The 12,537-nt window shown below is 56.6% G+C and overlaps 6 protein-coding genes across 6 annotated transcripts; 1 reads left to right on the top strand and 5 right to left on the bottom strand.

Annotated features, from left to right (window-relative positions):
- Positions 1-188: 188 nt before the first annotated feature.
- SCHCODRAFT_02623108 (exocyst complex component Sec10) lies at positions 189-3,743 on the bottom strand. Its single transcript, XM_003036693.2, has 13 exons — positions 3,651-3,743; positions 3,528-3,603; positions 3,311-3,474; positions 3,189-3,258; positions 2,833-3,140; positions 2,660-2,781; positions 2,436-2,610; positions 1,678-2,387; positions 1,385-1,620; positions 1,122-1,332; positions 1,012-1,074; positions 349-951; positions 189-291 (listed from the first exon to the last, which is right to left on the bottom strand). Exons 1-12 carry the CDS (start codon positions 3,720-3,722, stop codon positions 540-542), a joined length of 2,619 nt encoding a protein of 872 aa, XP_003036739.2. The 5' UTR covers positions 3,723-3,743; the 3' UTR covers positions 189-291; positions 349-539.
- Positions 3,744-3,916: 173 nt separating this feature from the next.
- On the bottom strand, positions 3,917-5,435 carry SCHCODRAFT_02499736 (GroES-like protein; the record flags this gene model as incomplete). Its single annotated transcript, XM_003036692.1, has 5 exons — positions 3,917-4,079; positions 4,130-4,858; positions 4,907-5,055; positions 5,108-5,353; positions 5,406-5,435. The coding sequence occupies 5 exons, from the start codon at positions 5,433-5,435 to the stop codon at positions 3,917-3,919; spliced, it is 1,317 nt and encodes a 438-aa protein (XP_003036738.1).
- Positions 5,436-5,652: 217 nt separating this feature from the next.
- SCHCODRAFT_02623103 (ClpP/crotonase) lies at positions 5,653-7,040 on the bottom strand. The gene is made up of 7 exons (XM_003036691.2): positions 6,755-7,040; positions 6,661-6,701; positions 6,364-6,593; positions 6,146-6,304; positions 6,015-6,095; positions 5,897-5,962; positions 5,653-5,823 (listed from the first exon to the last, which is right to left on the bottom strand). The coding sequence occupies exons 1-7, from the start codon at positions 7,016-7,018 to the stop codon at positions 5,714-5,716; spliced, it is 951 nt and encodes a 316-aa protein (XP_003036737.2). The 5' UTR covers positions 7,019-7,040; the 3' UTR covers positions 5,653-5,713.
- Positions 7,041-7,328: 288 nt separating this feature from the next.
- SCHCODRAFT_02623099 (uncharacterized protein) lies at positions 7,329-8,205 on the bottom strand. The gene is made up of 2 exons (XM_003036690.2): positions 7,702-8,205; positions 7,329-7,641 (listed from the first exon to the last, which is right to left on the bottom strand). The coding sequence occupies exon 1, from the start codon at positions 8,194-8,196 to the stop codon at positions 7,729-7,731; it is 468 nt and encodes a 155-aa protein (XP_003036736.2). The 5' UTR covers positions 8,197-8,205; the 3' UTR covers positions 7,329-7,641; positions 7,702-7,728.
- Positions 8,206-8,216: 11 nt separating this feature from the next.
- SCHCODRAFT_02263827 (exocyst complex subunit Sec15-like protein) lies at positions 8,217-11,411 on the top strand. The gene is made up of 10 exons (XM_050342227.1): positions 8,217-8,804; positions 8,863-9,157; positions 9,205-9,326; positions 9,380-9,748; positions 9,799-9,908; positions 9,959-10,016; positions 10,070-10,153; positions 10,204-10,358; positions 10,475-10,763; positions 10,814-11,411. Exons 1-10 carry the CDS (start codon positions 8,313-8,315, stop codon positions 11,222-11,224), a joined length of 2,385 nt encoding a protein of 794 aa, XP_050200616.1. The 5' UTR covers positions 8,217-8,312; the 3' UTR covers positions 11,225-11,411.
- SCHCODRAFT_02623093 (ADP-ribosylation facter) lies at positions 11,295-12,440 on the bottom strand. Its single transcript, XM_003036689.2, has 6 exons — positions 12,302-12,440; positions 12,242-12,252; positions 12,106-12,187; positions 11,958-12,050; positions 11,675-11,901; positions 11,295-11,621 (listed from the first exon to the last, which is right to left on the bottom strand). Exons 1-6 carry the CDS (start codon positions 12,354-12,356, stop codon positions 11,541-11,543), a joined length of 549 nt encoding a protein of 182 aa, XP_003036735.1. The 5' UTR covers positions 12,357-12,440; the 3' UTR covers positions 11,295-11,540.
- Between the last annotated feature and the right edge of the window lie 97 nt (positions 12,441-12,537).

Genomic DNA, 12,537 nt, shown 5'->3' with positions numbered 1-12,537 from the left:
GGGAAGACGACCCTTGGCCACGGCTGCGGTAAGTAGAACGGATGGACGCTTGTGATCGTCGCCTGTGAAAATACGGCTGGGACAGTCATGAAGGCCTGGTCAAATAGTACACGGTCGATCTCCGAATGTGAGCACCGTGGAAGTCCGACCAATCAGCGCGGCGCATATGACCAGCGACCTGTGTCGATGTTAGGACCTTCGCGGTAGGCTTTAGAGACTGTCAGCAGTCAAGACGCCTCTAAACCGACGGCGCTCATCCGCAGAGAAAGTCCATGCCAAGGAACCGTGCCGCTGACTGCAGGGTTGAATATGAGCATTGCAGCAGCGTACATGACCTGGGTAGAGACGCGCACCAGGACCGAAATTTTGCAGGCGTTCTGTATGTCGGAAGTTATGCGCTGACCATATTGCACGTCTTACACCAATCGAGAACGGAATACTACTGGCAGTCTCAAGCATTGCGGGGGATCTTGCACGCAATGGGTCGTACACTGAACGAGTGTCCAAGATGTGATGCAATGCAGGATACCTACTCATGTTCACCTAAATGCACTAAGCGAGTTCAGTGTGAAGTTCCCCGTCAGACTGCTCGGCATAGCAGGCATCGCCGGCATGTTGATTCCCTCCGTCAGCTTCAGGCCCTCTAGCTCCTTCATCATAACACTTAGCCTCCCGAACCGACTACGGCTCTCCTCGGCCTCCGGTGCCGCACCGTCCAGCCCCGGCGTTGCCGCGAAGCCCTTCTCGACGGAGCCCCAGTCTGAGCGTAGAGCAAGATATGGCTTGAGCAGCTCCGCATCCACCCGTCCGAGGTAGTTCTCAGTGATGTAGGATTTGAGCGTCTCGGGCGGAATGAGGTAGATGTTGCCTAGCTGCCGCAGGAATTCGAAACGTTCGAAGAGCGCGGGAATACCGAAGCCTGCGATAGCGTCCTGATACGACTTGATATCCCTGTAAGGGAAGCAAATCTATCAACAAACACCTCGCTGAGGCGGCGGCCCAGAGACATACTTGGTGAGCATGAGTGCGCCAGTGGCGCTCACCGGGAATTTGCGCATATGGTCGAGGAGGAGGCTGCGTAGTGTCAGAGCGCCGGCGAGGACAGAGCCCATTGAACTCACCCATGGAAGGCCACGCCGACCTCAGTAAGGAAGACCTCGAGGTTCTTCCCACTCAGATGTTGCTTGGCCGCATTTCTGACCTTCTCTAGCATATCACAGCAGGCGACACACGGCTCCGTGTTGACTCGTGCAAATGAGATGTCATCATTGCGCGGCTTGAAGTCGTTCTTGTTCTGCTTGCGCAGCTGTTGGGACAGCCAGTTGATCACCGCTGAGGAACTGTTAGTGGCGCACAGAAGGGAAGGTAGATGAGAAGGGCTTACACTCGGTGACCTTCTGTAGCAGATTGTTTGCGCCACCTTCTAATCGGCTGATAGTCTGGTTGTTGAACATGACCATCTCTCGCCTTGTAGTGACAGACGAGCTTGCGAGGGGGAGGAGTGCAGTATTGACATATTGTTGCCATAAATGGCAAATCAATGCGACCTGGCGAAGGATGCTTAAGGGCTGGAGACTCGGCTCTGCCTTCGTGTCTGCTGTATCAAGACGGTTCTGCGCACTGCAACACTCGTCGTCAACAAAAAAAAATCTGGGCAGGCGAGGGATGTATACGTACGTCTCGATGGCAGCCTCGATGTACGCGTTACCAATGGCCTCCGCGAGTACTCGCAGCAGCGCAAACGTGTTCTTCGCCACATCATTCGGCGGACTTAACTCAACGCAGCGGCCGATAGCCTCCGCATGCCACTTCAGCATCTTCTCCGCGATGTCGACCTTCAGCTCGCCATCCTCCTCCTTCACCGGCTCCTCGCCCGACTTGTCTTGCTCCTTCTGTATCCCACCGAACCGCATCAGCGCCGCCGCGGCAGTTTGCGCAGAAGTCGCCGTCGCACCACCCGAGTTCTGCGCCGCGGCGCTCAGCTGGTTCACCATACGGTCGAACATCGTGGGCTTCCCTTTCTGCGTCTTCTCGTGGTACCGCGTGAAGTCGGCGAGTAGGCCGGAGTACAGCGCACCGAGACTGCGACTTTCGCGCTCGAGGTAGCGCTGGCCTTCCGTGTAGGGGACGAAAAGCTCTTCCATGGCAGTCTCTAGCATGCCGACCATGGAGGTGGAGGTGCCAGTTGTGATGGAGGATGCGGGGAGGGAGCGGCGGAATTCTCCAGACTCGAGGGGTGTGCGCGGGGCAACGTTTGGTAACTCGTAGGTTTTGAGGTCCTCGACGAGGGTTGAGGCTTGTAAATGCACGAGCTGCAAGACGCGAAGATAGGCGAGGTCAGAGAGGGCGGTGGCGCGATGAAGGAGTTGCTCCATGTGTTGTTGGATCTGCGTGAAGTTGAGAGACAGTTGCTCGGGATGCTAGGTCCTACGTACGGATTGCGCGAAAATACGCTGCAGGAAGACCTGCATGACGACAGGTGGATTGGGGAAGACGGCCTTCACGATCTGCGATTCCGTATCTACTGTCGAACGGATCTCATGGAAGAGCTCCCCTAATCCTTTCTCCGTCTTTGGCGGACTTTCGTCAGGGTCTGAGACGGTCTCCCATCTGCATACAGCATATGAGACGATGACACTAGGTGCATAGAGGGGCATACAGATGGGTGTCTTCCGCGTCTTTCCACTCTCGTACGTTGTTGATGAAGAAGTCATGCTGGTTGACGTAGACCTGTACGCAAGAGGAGCCGCCATTGAACTCCAGCAATGTCTGCGCGCAATGCTGTACCATCATGTCAATTCGCATCCTGCCAGCCGAGGACACACCACTGACATGCATCATTTTCGGATCCCCCTTCCTATAGCACCGATCGAACAAGTTCAGCATCTCCTTCTCGAACTTCTCGCAGTACTTCTCGATGTTCTCCCGCGTCTTGTCCGCCGTCGGCAGGTCCACCTCCTTCGCCACGGTGCTCAGGCGGCGGAGCAGAACGGCGACCTGCCTGCGGCCTTGTCTTCCCTCCTTGCGCATGGCGTCGAGCCGTGTGGTGTCCCCGCGCGTGAACTGGTTGTAGAAATCGATGAGGTCGTAGGCGGCCTGCGCGCGCTGGCGCTCGATGTGCACGGTCTCCAGCTGCTCGCCTGGGCTGGTCAGTGGGAGTTGTGTGGGAACTCTAGGGCAGGACGCACCAATCCGGATAGCATTACTGCTGACTTCGTTCATGCGGCTCTCCATGCCGGAGAAGGAGTTGCCGACTGTCTGCATGGGTCTCGCGTCAGTAAAGTATGAAGCAGCATAGCTGGCAACGCACCTCGAACCCGCGATTCAGGCCGTCCATCTTCTTCGAGTACTCCCGCTCCGAGACGCGCACACTCTTCTCCATCTGCTCCGTCTTTGCCTGCACATCCTTGCGGATCGAGATGAGCTGGTCTACAGCCGCTTCGAAGGACCGGATGAAGGGTTTGGGGTCGAAGGCTGGGTAGTCTCTCAGTAACACTTCGGATCTCCCGTACGAGCCAACCACGTACGTCCAGAGTTCTCCTTCGACTGCGCGATGAGCTTCTCGGAGACTGAGCCCACGAACTCTGTGACGTCGAACTTTCCCTGCGCGACGTCGGTAGCGATCAAGTGAGGACGATGATTGCCCGTACAGTGAATTTCGAGATATCCAGCTGCTCCTCCATGCTCTGATCCATGGGGTCGCCGGGTCGCCGTCGCGACATGGTGGCGTATGAGAAGGGAACAATAGCATTTGTGATTACATGGCTTTGTCCCTTTGCTTTCCATCATCACATCGCCGTTCATGGGCGCGGCTTATGGGCACGAAACGTATGCAGTGTGTAGGCTAGAAACTACATCGAAAATATAGTACAGGTGGTTGATACACATTCAACTTTCTCCATTCGTCGATCTCTTCCTATAGTACCCAGTCCTTCACCCGCGTCGTGGCCGGGAAGCCCTTGCTCGGCGGGCTAGAGAACTGTGTCTCGATGAAGACCTTCTCGACGTCGGCCTGCCGGTTGTTGAAGATGTCGTAAAAGGGGACGATGTCGTCGAGGGGAATCCGGTGGGTGACGACGCTGTTGGAAGGTTAGACAACTGCCCTTCGTTGACGACGAGGGGCACTCACAACGAGGTGTCAAACTTGCCCGTTCGAATGTAGTCATTCAAGATCGTCTCCCAGTACCGGAGCACAGGCGCTTGCCCATTGCCGATAAAGCGAATGCCCTTCTCCATGAGCGCACCGATGGCGAACCCGTTCGCATAGCCCGAGTACGCCGCAATTACCCCACACCTCCCCATCTTCCTTACCGACACGATCATCTCGTTTACGATCTCCGGCACATCCGTCTCCAACATGAGCGTCTTCTGCACCTTGTGCAGCAGCGTCTTCGGCTCGTGGAACGTCCCGCAGTCGATGGCAACGTCCAGCCCGCGCGGGACGAGCTCGTAGATGCGCTTCGGGACGTCCTTGTACTCGGTGAAGTTGACCGTCTCGATGCCGAGCCTGGACTCTGCGAAGGCGAGGCGGTCGGCGACCTTGTCAATGCCGATGACGCGCTTCGCGCCCTTCAAGAGTGCCCATTTAGCGACACAGAGACCGATGGGTCCCATGCCCCAGACGCCGACGACATCGCCAGGTTCGACGCCTGTGTCGTACACGGCGTGGTAGCTTGTAGGGAGGATGTCGGATAGGTAGAGGGCTTGCTCGTCTGGTACGTCGTCCGGTATGGGTAGCAAGGCGACCTCGGCGCGTGGTACGCGGACGTATTCTGCTTGTCCGCCCGGGAAGCCGCCAGTGAAGTGCGAATATCCAAAGAAGCCTGCGTCGCGCTGGCCATACATAGCATTCATTAGTCTATAGACAATTAGGTATAGAGACGGACGGAGGAAGAAGGCAACTGACGATGAGTTGTTCGTATTGTCACAGAAGGACGAGAGCTTCTTCTGACAGTACTCGCAGTGACCACAGGGAATCTGGAACGCAGCGACGACACGATCGCCCTCCTTGAACTTCGTGACCTTGGGTCCGACCTTCCAGACTTTGCCCATGAACTACGCGATATCATTTAGCTTGAGCGCATATACCGTGATGGATGACACGCACCTCATGGCCAAGGATATCGCCCTTCTGCAGGGTCACGATCTCGCCGTTCTTCAGGTGATTATCCGAGCCACAGACAGTCGTCCCAGTAACCTTCAGGATCACGTCGTCGTCCTGAGTGATATCGGGAACGGGCGCGTCAATCAGGCGAAGGTCGTTCGTCCCGAACCAGGCAAGCGCCTTCATCGTCTTGCCCGTAGGATCATGCTTGTACTCCGGCTTGACCTCGGTCTCAATCGGACCCATATGCTATAGAACACGATTAGCATGTTCATACCATGTCCATTGGGATCACACGCACGTCCTGGATAGCGTTCGCAGCTGCTTGCATGATAATTTCGATGTGATGGGGGCAAAAGAAAAGATTAACAGACTCTTCACGGCTATCCCGCCCTTATAAGACATCCCCGAGGAAGCTTAGAAGGCATGTTACGATGATGAAAGCGATGATAAGCGGATGACGACGAGAAACAAGCGAAGTGGCTCTGCCATTGTTCTTCCCGGCGCGGTTAGCAGCCCTGATGTCATGATCGGCGCGCGTCTCGGGATCCCGTGATCAAGTTGAACTTCATTGCTGCCATACTCACAAACAACTCGTTGAAGTTGTACTTACTCCCCCTTAAACACCGGCTTCCGCTTCTCCTTGAACGCTGCTAGAGCCTCCAGACGGTCTTTGCTGTGAAGCAGACCCTCGTAACATGCTCGCTCGAAGTCAAGTCCTATAGTGAAGTCGGATAGTCAGCAGGAACTCCAACACCGCGGCATGACGCGCGTGCTCAGAAGAATGCATACCTGATTCCAGCGGCAGATCGACAGCCCTCGATATCGTCTGTTTAGCCGCACGAAGGGCCAGAGGAGCTGCTGACTGTGAGCAGGGCGAAGGTTGAGGCAGCTCTCCACTCGCACGCACCATTTGACGCGATCTTCTCCGCGAGCTGCAGCGCGCGGTCGAAGCCTGTTGACCCCGAATCGGAGATGTAGTCCACGACGCCTGAAAGTTGTTCAGTGGTGAGGGAGTTGGAAGATGTAATTCGATCTTACCATATTCTAATGCTTCGGACGCGCTCAGTACGCGTGCGGTGAAGATCAAGTCCTTCGCTTTCGCCACGCCCAGCAATCGCGTCGCTCGCTGCGTGCCCCCTGCACCAGGTATGATACCCAGCCCAGTCTCGGGCAAACCAATCTTAGTCACATCGCGTCCTATTCGACAATCAGTACCCTCGTCCTTCCAGTACCCTTCACGCTCTTTTTTCACTCACCTGCCACCCTCAAGTCGCACGCCAGTGCCATCTCGAGGCCACCACCGAGCGCCGGACCATCAATGGCAGCGAGAACCGGCATGGGCAGGTTCTCTAGACACCCCAAAGCATCTCGTAGGTCCGCGAGGAATTTGTTGACCTGAGCTTGGGACATTGTCCGACGCTCTGCAAGGTCCGCACCGGCACAGAAAGAGCCGACGGTGGAGGAACGCAGGATGACGGTGCGCACACTGAGCGGAATGGGGTCGGTGAGCTCTTTCCCATCTCAATAGGCGATCCTCACAGTGAAGGACCTACCTATTGTCGAACCGAAGCTCTTCCAAGCATTGGCGTAGTTCCTGACGCAATCGAGCTCACTTAGAGGGACATCGGTATATTCCGCACTTCTCACATGCAGCAAAGTCGTTGATATAGCATTCTTCGCCTGCGGTCGGTTCAGATTGATGCAAGAGATACCCTCGTGCGTGGTGAGTGGTTCGATGTAGGCCTGCCTGGAGGCCGCCAGCGATGAGTTCTGCATCACGCCCAACGTTCTGAATCGTTCCTGCTGGGTTGCGCCCCATGTTCGCTTGAGCTGGAGCGCACGAGATGAGGTATGTCTGGCGACAGTCCGAGTGCGTGCGGTGAGGCGGAGAGGTGCAGCAGCAGCCAACATGGTGGGCGGGAGGAACTGAAGGTGCGGGGTAGGAGGCGCACGTGGTTGTCTTCCCCGCATTTACATGGACTCCCACGGTTATTCGTGTTCGACTCTTGCGTTGGCAACCTCGCCTCAGATCACTGCATTACAATATGCCTCTGAAGGCCTATGGCCTCTGAGCGGTAGGCCTCCGCCATCAGGAACAGGCAGCGAGCATCATGTACTCGATAGGAAGGCTCGAACTGCTGGACTAAAGGATTCAGGATATAGGTCACCCTCCGTCCCTTGCCTGCTAAGCGCCATCGTCCAAGGAATGGATGCGGAGGGAGGTTGCAGAGGCACAGTTCTGCGCGGCGGTAATGCACAACAGTTGCAACTGTAGAGCTTAAGACTGGTCTTGAGACTGCACGTTGCCGGTGAACTCTGCATATCTGTCATGGTGGTGAAGGGTGGTCTACTGCATGATATTCCTCCTATATAGGGTAGAAAGCTGCGGGCCCATGCAATTACGATGCCACAGGATGATGGGCGTTTGTCGGCGGATTATGGGCATATATTGTTGCAAGTCTACGCAGGGCGCTGAAGGCGCCGTGGGGCGTCGAGGGGGGTGGGGCGAACACTGCCGCGTGATGTGTTGAGGCCTGAGATAAATGGATGACTATTTAGTATCAATACGAATGTCACGAAGGGAAGAAACGCACTGTTTACGAAGGTCGAGCAATGGGCGGCTACTTCTTCCGCTTGCCATCGTCCTTCTTCGCGTCCTTGACCTCCGGTGCAGGCTCACCTGCTTGCGCAGCCGGAGGTGCACCCTCAAACTGCTCCATCCACGTATTCCGGTCGATCCCATCGTCCCGGAACCTCCTGCTGAACCGTCCCAAACGACCAGTAACCGCGTTCTCATCATCAATCCCGCCTGACTCTCCCAGCCACATCGACGTGTTCCACACCGGGTTGTTCGTCACGTCGCGCGCCAGACGAATGAACGACCGCGGCGACGTCGTAAAGTGCGTGAAGGAGCTGCCGTCCGCGCGGATCACGCGCTGCGGGAACTTGGGCACGACGGGGGCCGGGAGCTCGGCAGACCGTCCGCGCTTCCATACGTGGGTGCGGCCATAGGGTGAGGAGGAGACACTGCGCGCGAAGGCGGTCGGGAGTGGTGGGCGCGCGAGTGCCGGGCGGGTGGACGCGAGCATGATGACCGCGGAAGGGAAAAAGCGCTGGTGTGGCTGTGCCGACTCGGGCCGTACTGAGCGGAATAGACGCGCCAACCGTCGCCGAACGAAGTTCACTCTTTACCACCACCTTCATCATGCCTCCCCGACGACGACCGCAATTTACGCAGGAACAGATCGACCAGCAGCTGCAGCAGATACATCTGCTCGACCAGTCCTCGTCGTCCGAGAACCTCGAGCAACTCGGGCCCATCATCAAGCAGGTGCACGCCAGCCGCCAGCAGGAGACCTTCCTCCGCACCGTCAAGGGCCTCGTCGACGCCAAGGATGCCGAGATCGAGAAGATATGCGCGGACAATTACCAGGACTTCATCCACTCCGTCTCCACGCTCTTCACCGTGAAGTCGTACACGGAGAAGATGAAGCAGAACATCCTGCAGCTCGAAGGCAGTGTCAGCCAGCTCGGGAAGGGCCTTGTCGACAAGAAGCGCGCGCTGCTGCAGACGAAGAAGACCGCGAGCAACCTTGACGAGGCGATCGACACACTGCAGGCTTGCCTTCGCGTGCTCGATGTCGTCAACCGCGTCGGGGACATGATCAAAGACGGGAAATACTGGGGTGCCCTTAGGGTCCGTCCAAGCTACCTAGTGCTTGTTCTAGCTAGTGATAATGACGATGAGTTTGCAGTCATTGGAAGACATCGAGAGCATGCCGCCTACGTCCCTCTCGCATACACCCTTCTTCGAGCACCTTCTATCTTCCCTTCCCTCCCTCCGACGACAGATTAAGGATGCCGTTACCGCTTCTATGAAGCAATGGTTGCTTGAAATTCGTAACGTGAGCGCGCAGGTTGGCGCTCTGGCTCTCGAAGGTATGGACATGCGGATACGCAAGTGGCGCAGCCGGCGAGAGAAGGACCCGCTTCTGCGCATGAGCAAGGTCGGCAGCGCGGTGGAGATGGTCACCTATGAGAAGACAGAATGTGAGTACGAGTTGTCACGGTCGTAGGTTGCTGTTAACGCTGCCAAGTCAACGTGCTGGACAACCCCCAGCTCCGCATCGACTTTCGCCCGCTGTACGAATGCATACACATCTATACCACGCTCGACTCTCTGGAAGAGCTGCAGAAATCATACCAGGCCGATCGCAAGGTACGCTTCGTCTATAGACGAGCTTGCGCGCTAGATATAACAACACCCTGCAGGCCCAATCCGACCTCATCCTGCCCTCTCCCCTTCCCCTCGCGTCCCTCTCCGAATATACCCAGGAAATCTCCGGCTTCTTCATCGTCGAAACCAACGTCTTGCAAACAACGAACAACTTCCGCTCCGAACGCGATGTCGTTGAACTATGGGACTTGCTCATCGCACGTCTCATCGCTGGAATAGAGGCCTCCTTAACTACCGAAACCGACCCGGATGTGTTCTTGAAAGTGAAGGAGTGCTTGCTTGGGTTCATCATGACCGTGGAGGCGCCGTACTATAGCACGCAGCCGCTGAACTCATTCATCATGGTGCTGTTCGAGAAGTACGCGAAGTTGCTGGAGTCGCACTTTAGCAAGCGCTTCGAGACTGTATGTTCTTATTGTGGTGTAAAGTCGATTGCATGCTCACCTGCTCGCAGATTGTCTCGCAAGATGACCACTTGCCCATGCAGGTGGAGAACGACAACGAAGTTGACGGTGTCTTGGAAGTCATCTTGGTCACGGAGCAGGAGAAATACGATATTCGCAGGTGAGGATTGACGCCACTCTTCTGTTGAACGGCAAATTCACATTCACCAGGGCGCCGCTCCCGCAGATTCTGCCATGGTCGCAGACCTTCTACCTGTCTTGTCAGGACGTGAGCTCTCGTGCCCCGCTGCAAGTACAGCTTGTGCTCATGCACTGTAACAGATCCGCGGCTTCATCCAGAAATTCTACACCTTCGTGGAAGGCGTGTCCGACCACCACCGAAACATCGACGACCTTCTGAGCAAGGTGAGCTTAGAGCTCAGCCCGGCCCCATCTCTTATAACATCATGTCCCAGTCACTCGATAGCCTCCTGAAGGACCACATCAGCGAGCCCGTCGCCCAGCGCCTCGCCGGCACCTCCACATTCTCCCAGATCGCCCAGATCATCACGAACCTCGAGTATTTCCAAGGCGCCTGCATCGAGCTCGAGAAATCCTTGACTAAGCTACGGTGAGCACATAGCATACAACACACTGCCTCTTTCCACGTCACCCCAACGGCCATGCTGATGGCACTTAACCAACTCGCTGGTTTCACTGTCCCAACTTGCTGATGTCTTCCACCAGCTCTGCCAACCGCGGCGGCGCGATCTCCCTCAACGCCTCGACCGCCTTTGAATCGACAATCACCCGCGCCCTCACCCGCCTGAACACCCTCACCACCTCCAAGCTCGATGACTTCTTCGAGCTTTCCGAGTACGACTGGACACCGCCCGCGCGCGAGTCGGCCCCCAGCATGTACCTCTACGAGCTGATCAACTGGCTCACGACCGTCGTGGACTCGCTGCAGGTGAAGGAGACGTACAAGGACGAGGCGTACAGAGGCGCGGTCATCTACATTTCGGACTGCTTGATGGTGAGTCCGCGCGGAGAGTGGTGGTGATAACGCGCTAATATCAACCGTAGGACTTCCTCACTGGAAACAGCATCCCTATGATGAACGAGAATGCCATATCGAACATCTTGCTAGACGTCGACTTCCTCGAGGACGAGCTGAAGCGTATCGGCCGCGGGCATCTGGTGGCTGTCTTTGCCGAGCTGCGGGCGGTAAGCTCTTTTCTTCGGTGCTGCTGCAGACGGTCTCATCCGACCTTCCAGACCTGCGGCATTGCTCTGAACAATACTGTTCAAGAGTATCTCGTACCTGCGAATCGCAGAGCTGCGTACAGCATGGTCAAGCACAAGCGCCTGCAAGCCCTTTTGGAGAAGCTTGCCAGGTACGGCGCCCAACAGCGGGCCAATCCGGAGCGCGAGCTAGGCGAGCGTAGACGTAAGGAAGCAGAGGCAGTTGGCCGCCTTTTCCCCGGAGAGGTATAATGCACAACCCCAGCTTGTATTATATTAGTACCGCCATCCTCTAGTCTGACAACTGCGCGTACCGCTCTATAAGGCAAAAAGCACTGGCATTGGTCGACCCATGCCTTCGCATGTACAAAGGAAGTGCGGAGCGCTAGGCAAACACAATGCGTAACAGAAATCGTGAAAAAATATAGAACTCCGAAAGAGGAAGGAGGGCAGTTATAAGACCGTTATGATAAGGCGAGTGTACGAGGTGGACAGGTGGAAGCTGGGACGGTTTTCGTATGTATCGTGGAGAATCATGACACGTGCAACAGCGGAATCCGACCAGTGTCTATACCCCCCGGCGCTTCATGTTGGTGCTTAGCCACTCCAGACCCTCGTAAAGACCGTCACCAGACGTGGCGCAGGCAGCCTGTGGGGCGGGATTCGTCAGCCGACCGAGCAGCGAACACGCGGTCTGCATACCTGGATGTACCACGTCCGCTGGCGCAGCCCGTGCAGACCCAGCTTGTCAGTGATCTCCGCCGCGTTCATCGCATTGGGCAGATCCTGCTTGTTCGCGAACACGAGAAGGAGGGCGTCGCGCAGCTCGTCCTCGTTAAGCATTCTTTGCAGCTCTTCCCGGGCCTCGGAGACACGCTCGCGATCGTTGGAGTCAACAACGAAGATAATGCCCTGCGTGTTCTGGAAGTCTGGGATAGGGCGGGTCATAAGCCAAGGCGCGGTCGGGTATGCGCGGGTGACGCACAGTGCCTCCAGAGCGGACGAATCTTGTCCTGGCCTCCGACATCCCACACGGTGAACGAGATGTTCTTGTACTCGACCGTCTCAACGTTGAAGCCTACGCGGCATGTGAGCTCACGCGCCGGAACGCGCAAGGCGGGCTATGCACGCACCGATTGTGGGGATGGTCGTGACGATTTCACCAAGCTTGAGCTTGTACAGGATGGTGGTTTTACCAGCTGCGTCGAGACCAACCTAGGACGCCTGAGGGTGAGAATATGCGGGGAGGAAGGGCGCGAGCGTGCAGACCATCAATATACCTGGATACGAAAATGAGTACAGTCGACGCGCAGAACGGCGGGCACTTACGCATTTCCTTCTTGCCAAAGAGGCCGGAGAGAAGGCGGGAGACGGAGAGACCCATGGCTGGCGAGTGGCGGGAGGGAACAAGAAACGGATTGGCGGATTTGAACGACGGTGCGCTGAGGGCAAGTGCGATGCGCTGGGCACAACACTTTGCGGGCTTTGTTTGCTTGCGCCGTTTATATACTCCCACGCTTAGGGGTTCCACGACACCCGTACGTGGTCGCCGCCCTGCGCGGTCC

This window comes from Schizophyllum commune (assembly GCF_000143185.2).
Source record: "Schizophyllum commune H4-8 unplaced genomic scaffold SCHCOscaffold_5, whole genome shotgun sequence".
Classification (NCBI taxonomy): Eukaryota; Fungi; Basidiomycota; class Agaricomycetes; order Agaricales; family Schizophyllaceae; genus Schizophyllum; species Schizophyllum commune.
This window is presented reverse-complemented; position numbering and strand designations above follow the sequence as displayed.

Bases quoted from the DNA above. Each gene is read 5' to 3' on its own strand.
- SCHCODRAFT_02263827 (XM_050342227.1), top strand. From the start codon at position 8,313: ATGCCTCCCCGACGACGACCGCAATTTACGCAGGAACAGATCGACCAG. The intron at 8,805-8,862 runs GTCCGTCCAAGC...ATGAGTTTGCAG, and splicing joins AATACTGGGGTGCCCTTAGG to TCATTGGAAGACATCGAGAG. The intron at 10,154-10,203 runs GTGAGCTTAGAG...ATCATGTCCCAG, and splicing joins TCGACGACCTTCTGAGCAAG to TCACTCGATAGCCTCCTGAA.
- SCHCODRAFT_02623093 (XM_003036689.2), bottom strand. From the start codon at position 12,356: ATGGGTCTCTCCGTCTCCCGCCTTCTCTCCGGCCTCTTTGGCAAGAAG. The intron at 12,051-12,105 runs GTGCGTGCATAG...CATGCCGCGTAG, and splicing joins CACGACCATCCCCACAATCG to GCTTCAACGTTGAGACGGTC. The intron at 11,902-11,957 runs GTGCGTCACCCG...GCCCTATCCCAG, and splicing joins TCGTCCGCTCTGGAGGCACT to ACTTCCAGAACACGCAGGGC.
- SCHCODRAFT_02623099 (XM_003036690.2), bottom strand. From the start codon at position 8,196: ATGCTCGCGTCCACCCGCCCGGCACTCGCGCGCCCACCACTCCCGACC.
- SCHCODRAFT_02623103 (XM_003036691.2), bottom strand. From the start codon at position 7,018: ATGTTGGCTGCTGCTGCACCTCTCCGCCTCACCGCACGCACTCGGACT. The intron at 6,305-6,363 runs GTGAGTGAAAAA...ATTGTCGAATAG, and splicing joins GTGCGACTTGAGGGTGGCAG to GACGCGATGTGACTAAGATT. The intron at 5,963-6,014 runs GTGCGTGCGAGT...CACAGTCAGCAG, and splicing joins GGAGAAGATCGCGTCAAATG to CTCCTCTGGCCCTTCGTGCG.
- SCHCODRAFT_02623108 (XM_003036693.2), bottom strand. From the start codon at position 3,722: ATGTCGCGACGGCGACCCGGCGACCCCATGGATCAGAGCATGGAGGAG. The intron at 3,141-3,188 runs GTGCGTCCTGCC...TGACCAGCCCAG, and splicing joins CAGTAATGCTATCCGGATTG to GCGAGCAGCTGGAGACCGTG. The intron at 2,611-2,659 runs GTATGCCCCTCT...TGCTGTATGCAG, and splicing joins GACGCGGAAGACACCCATCT to ATGGGAGACCGTCTCAGACC.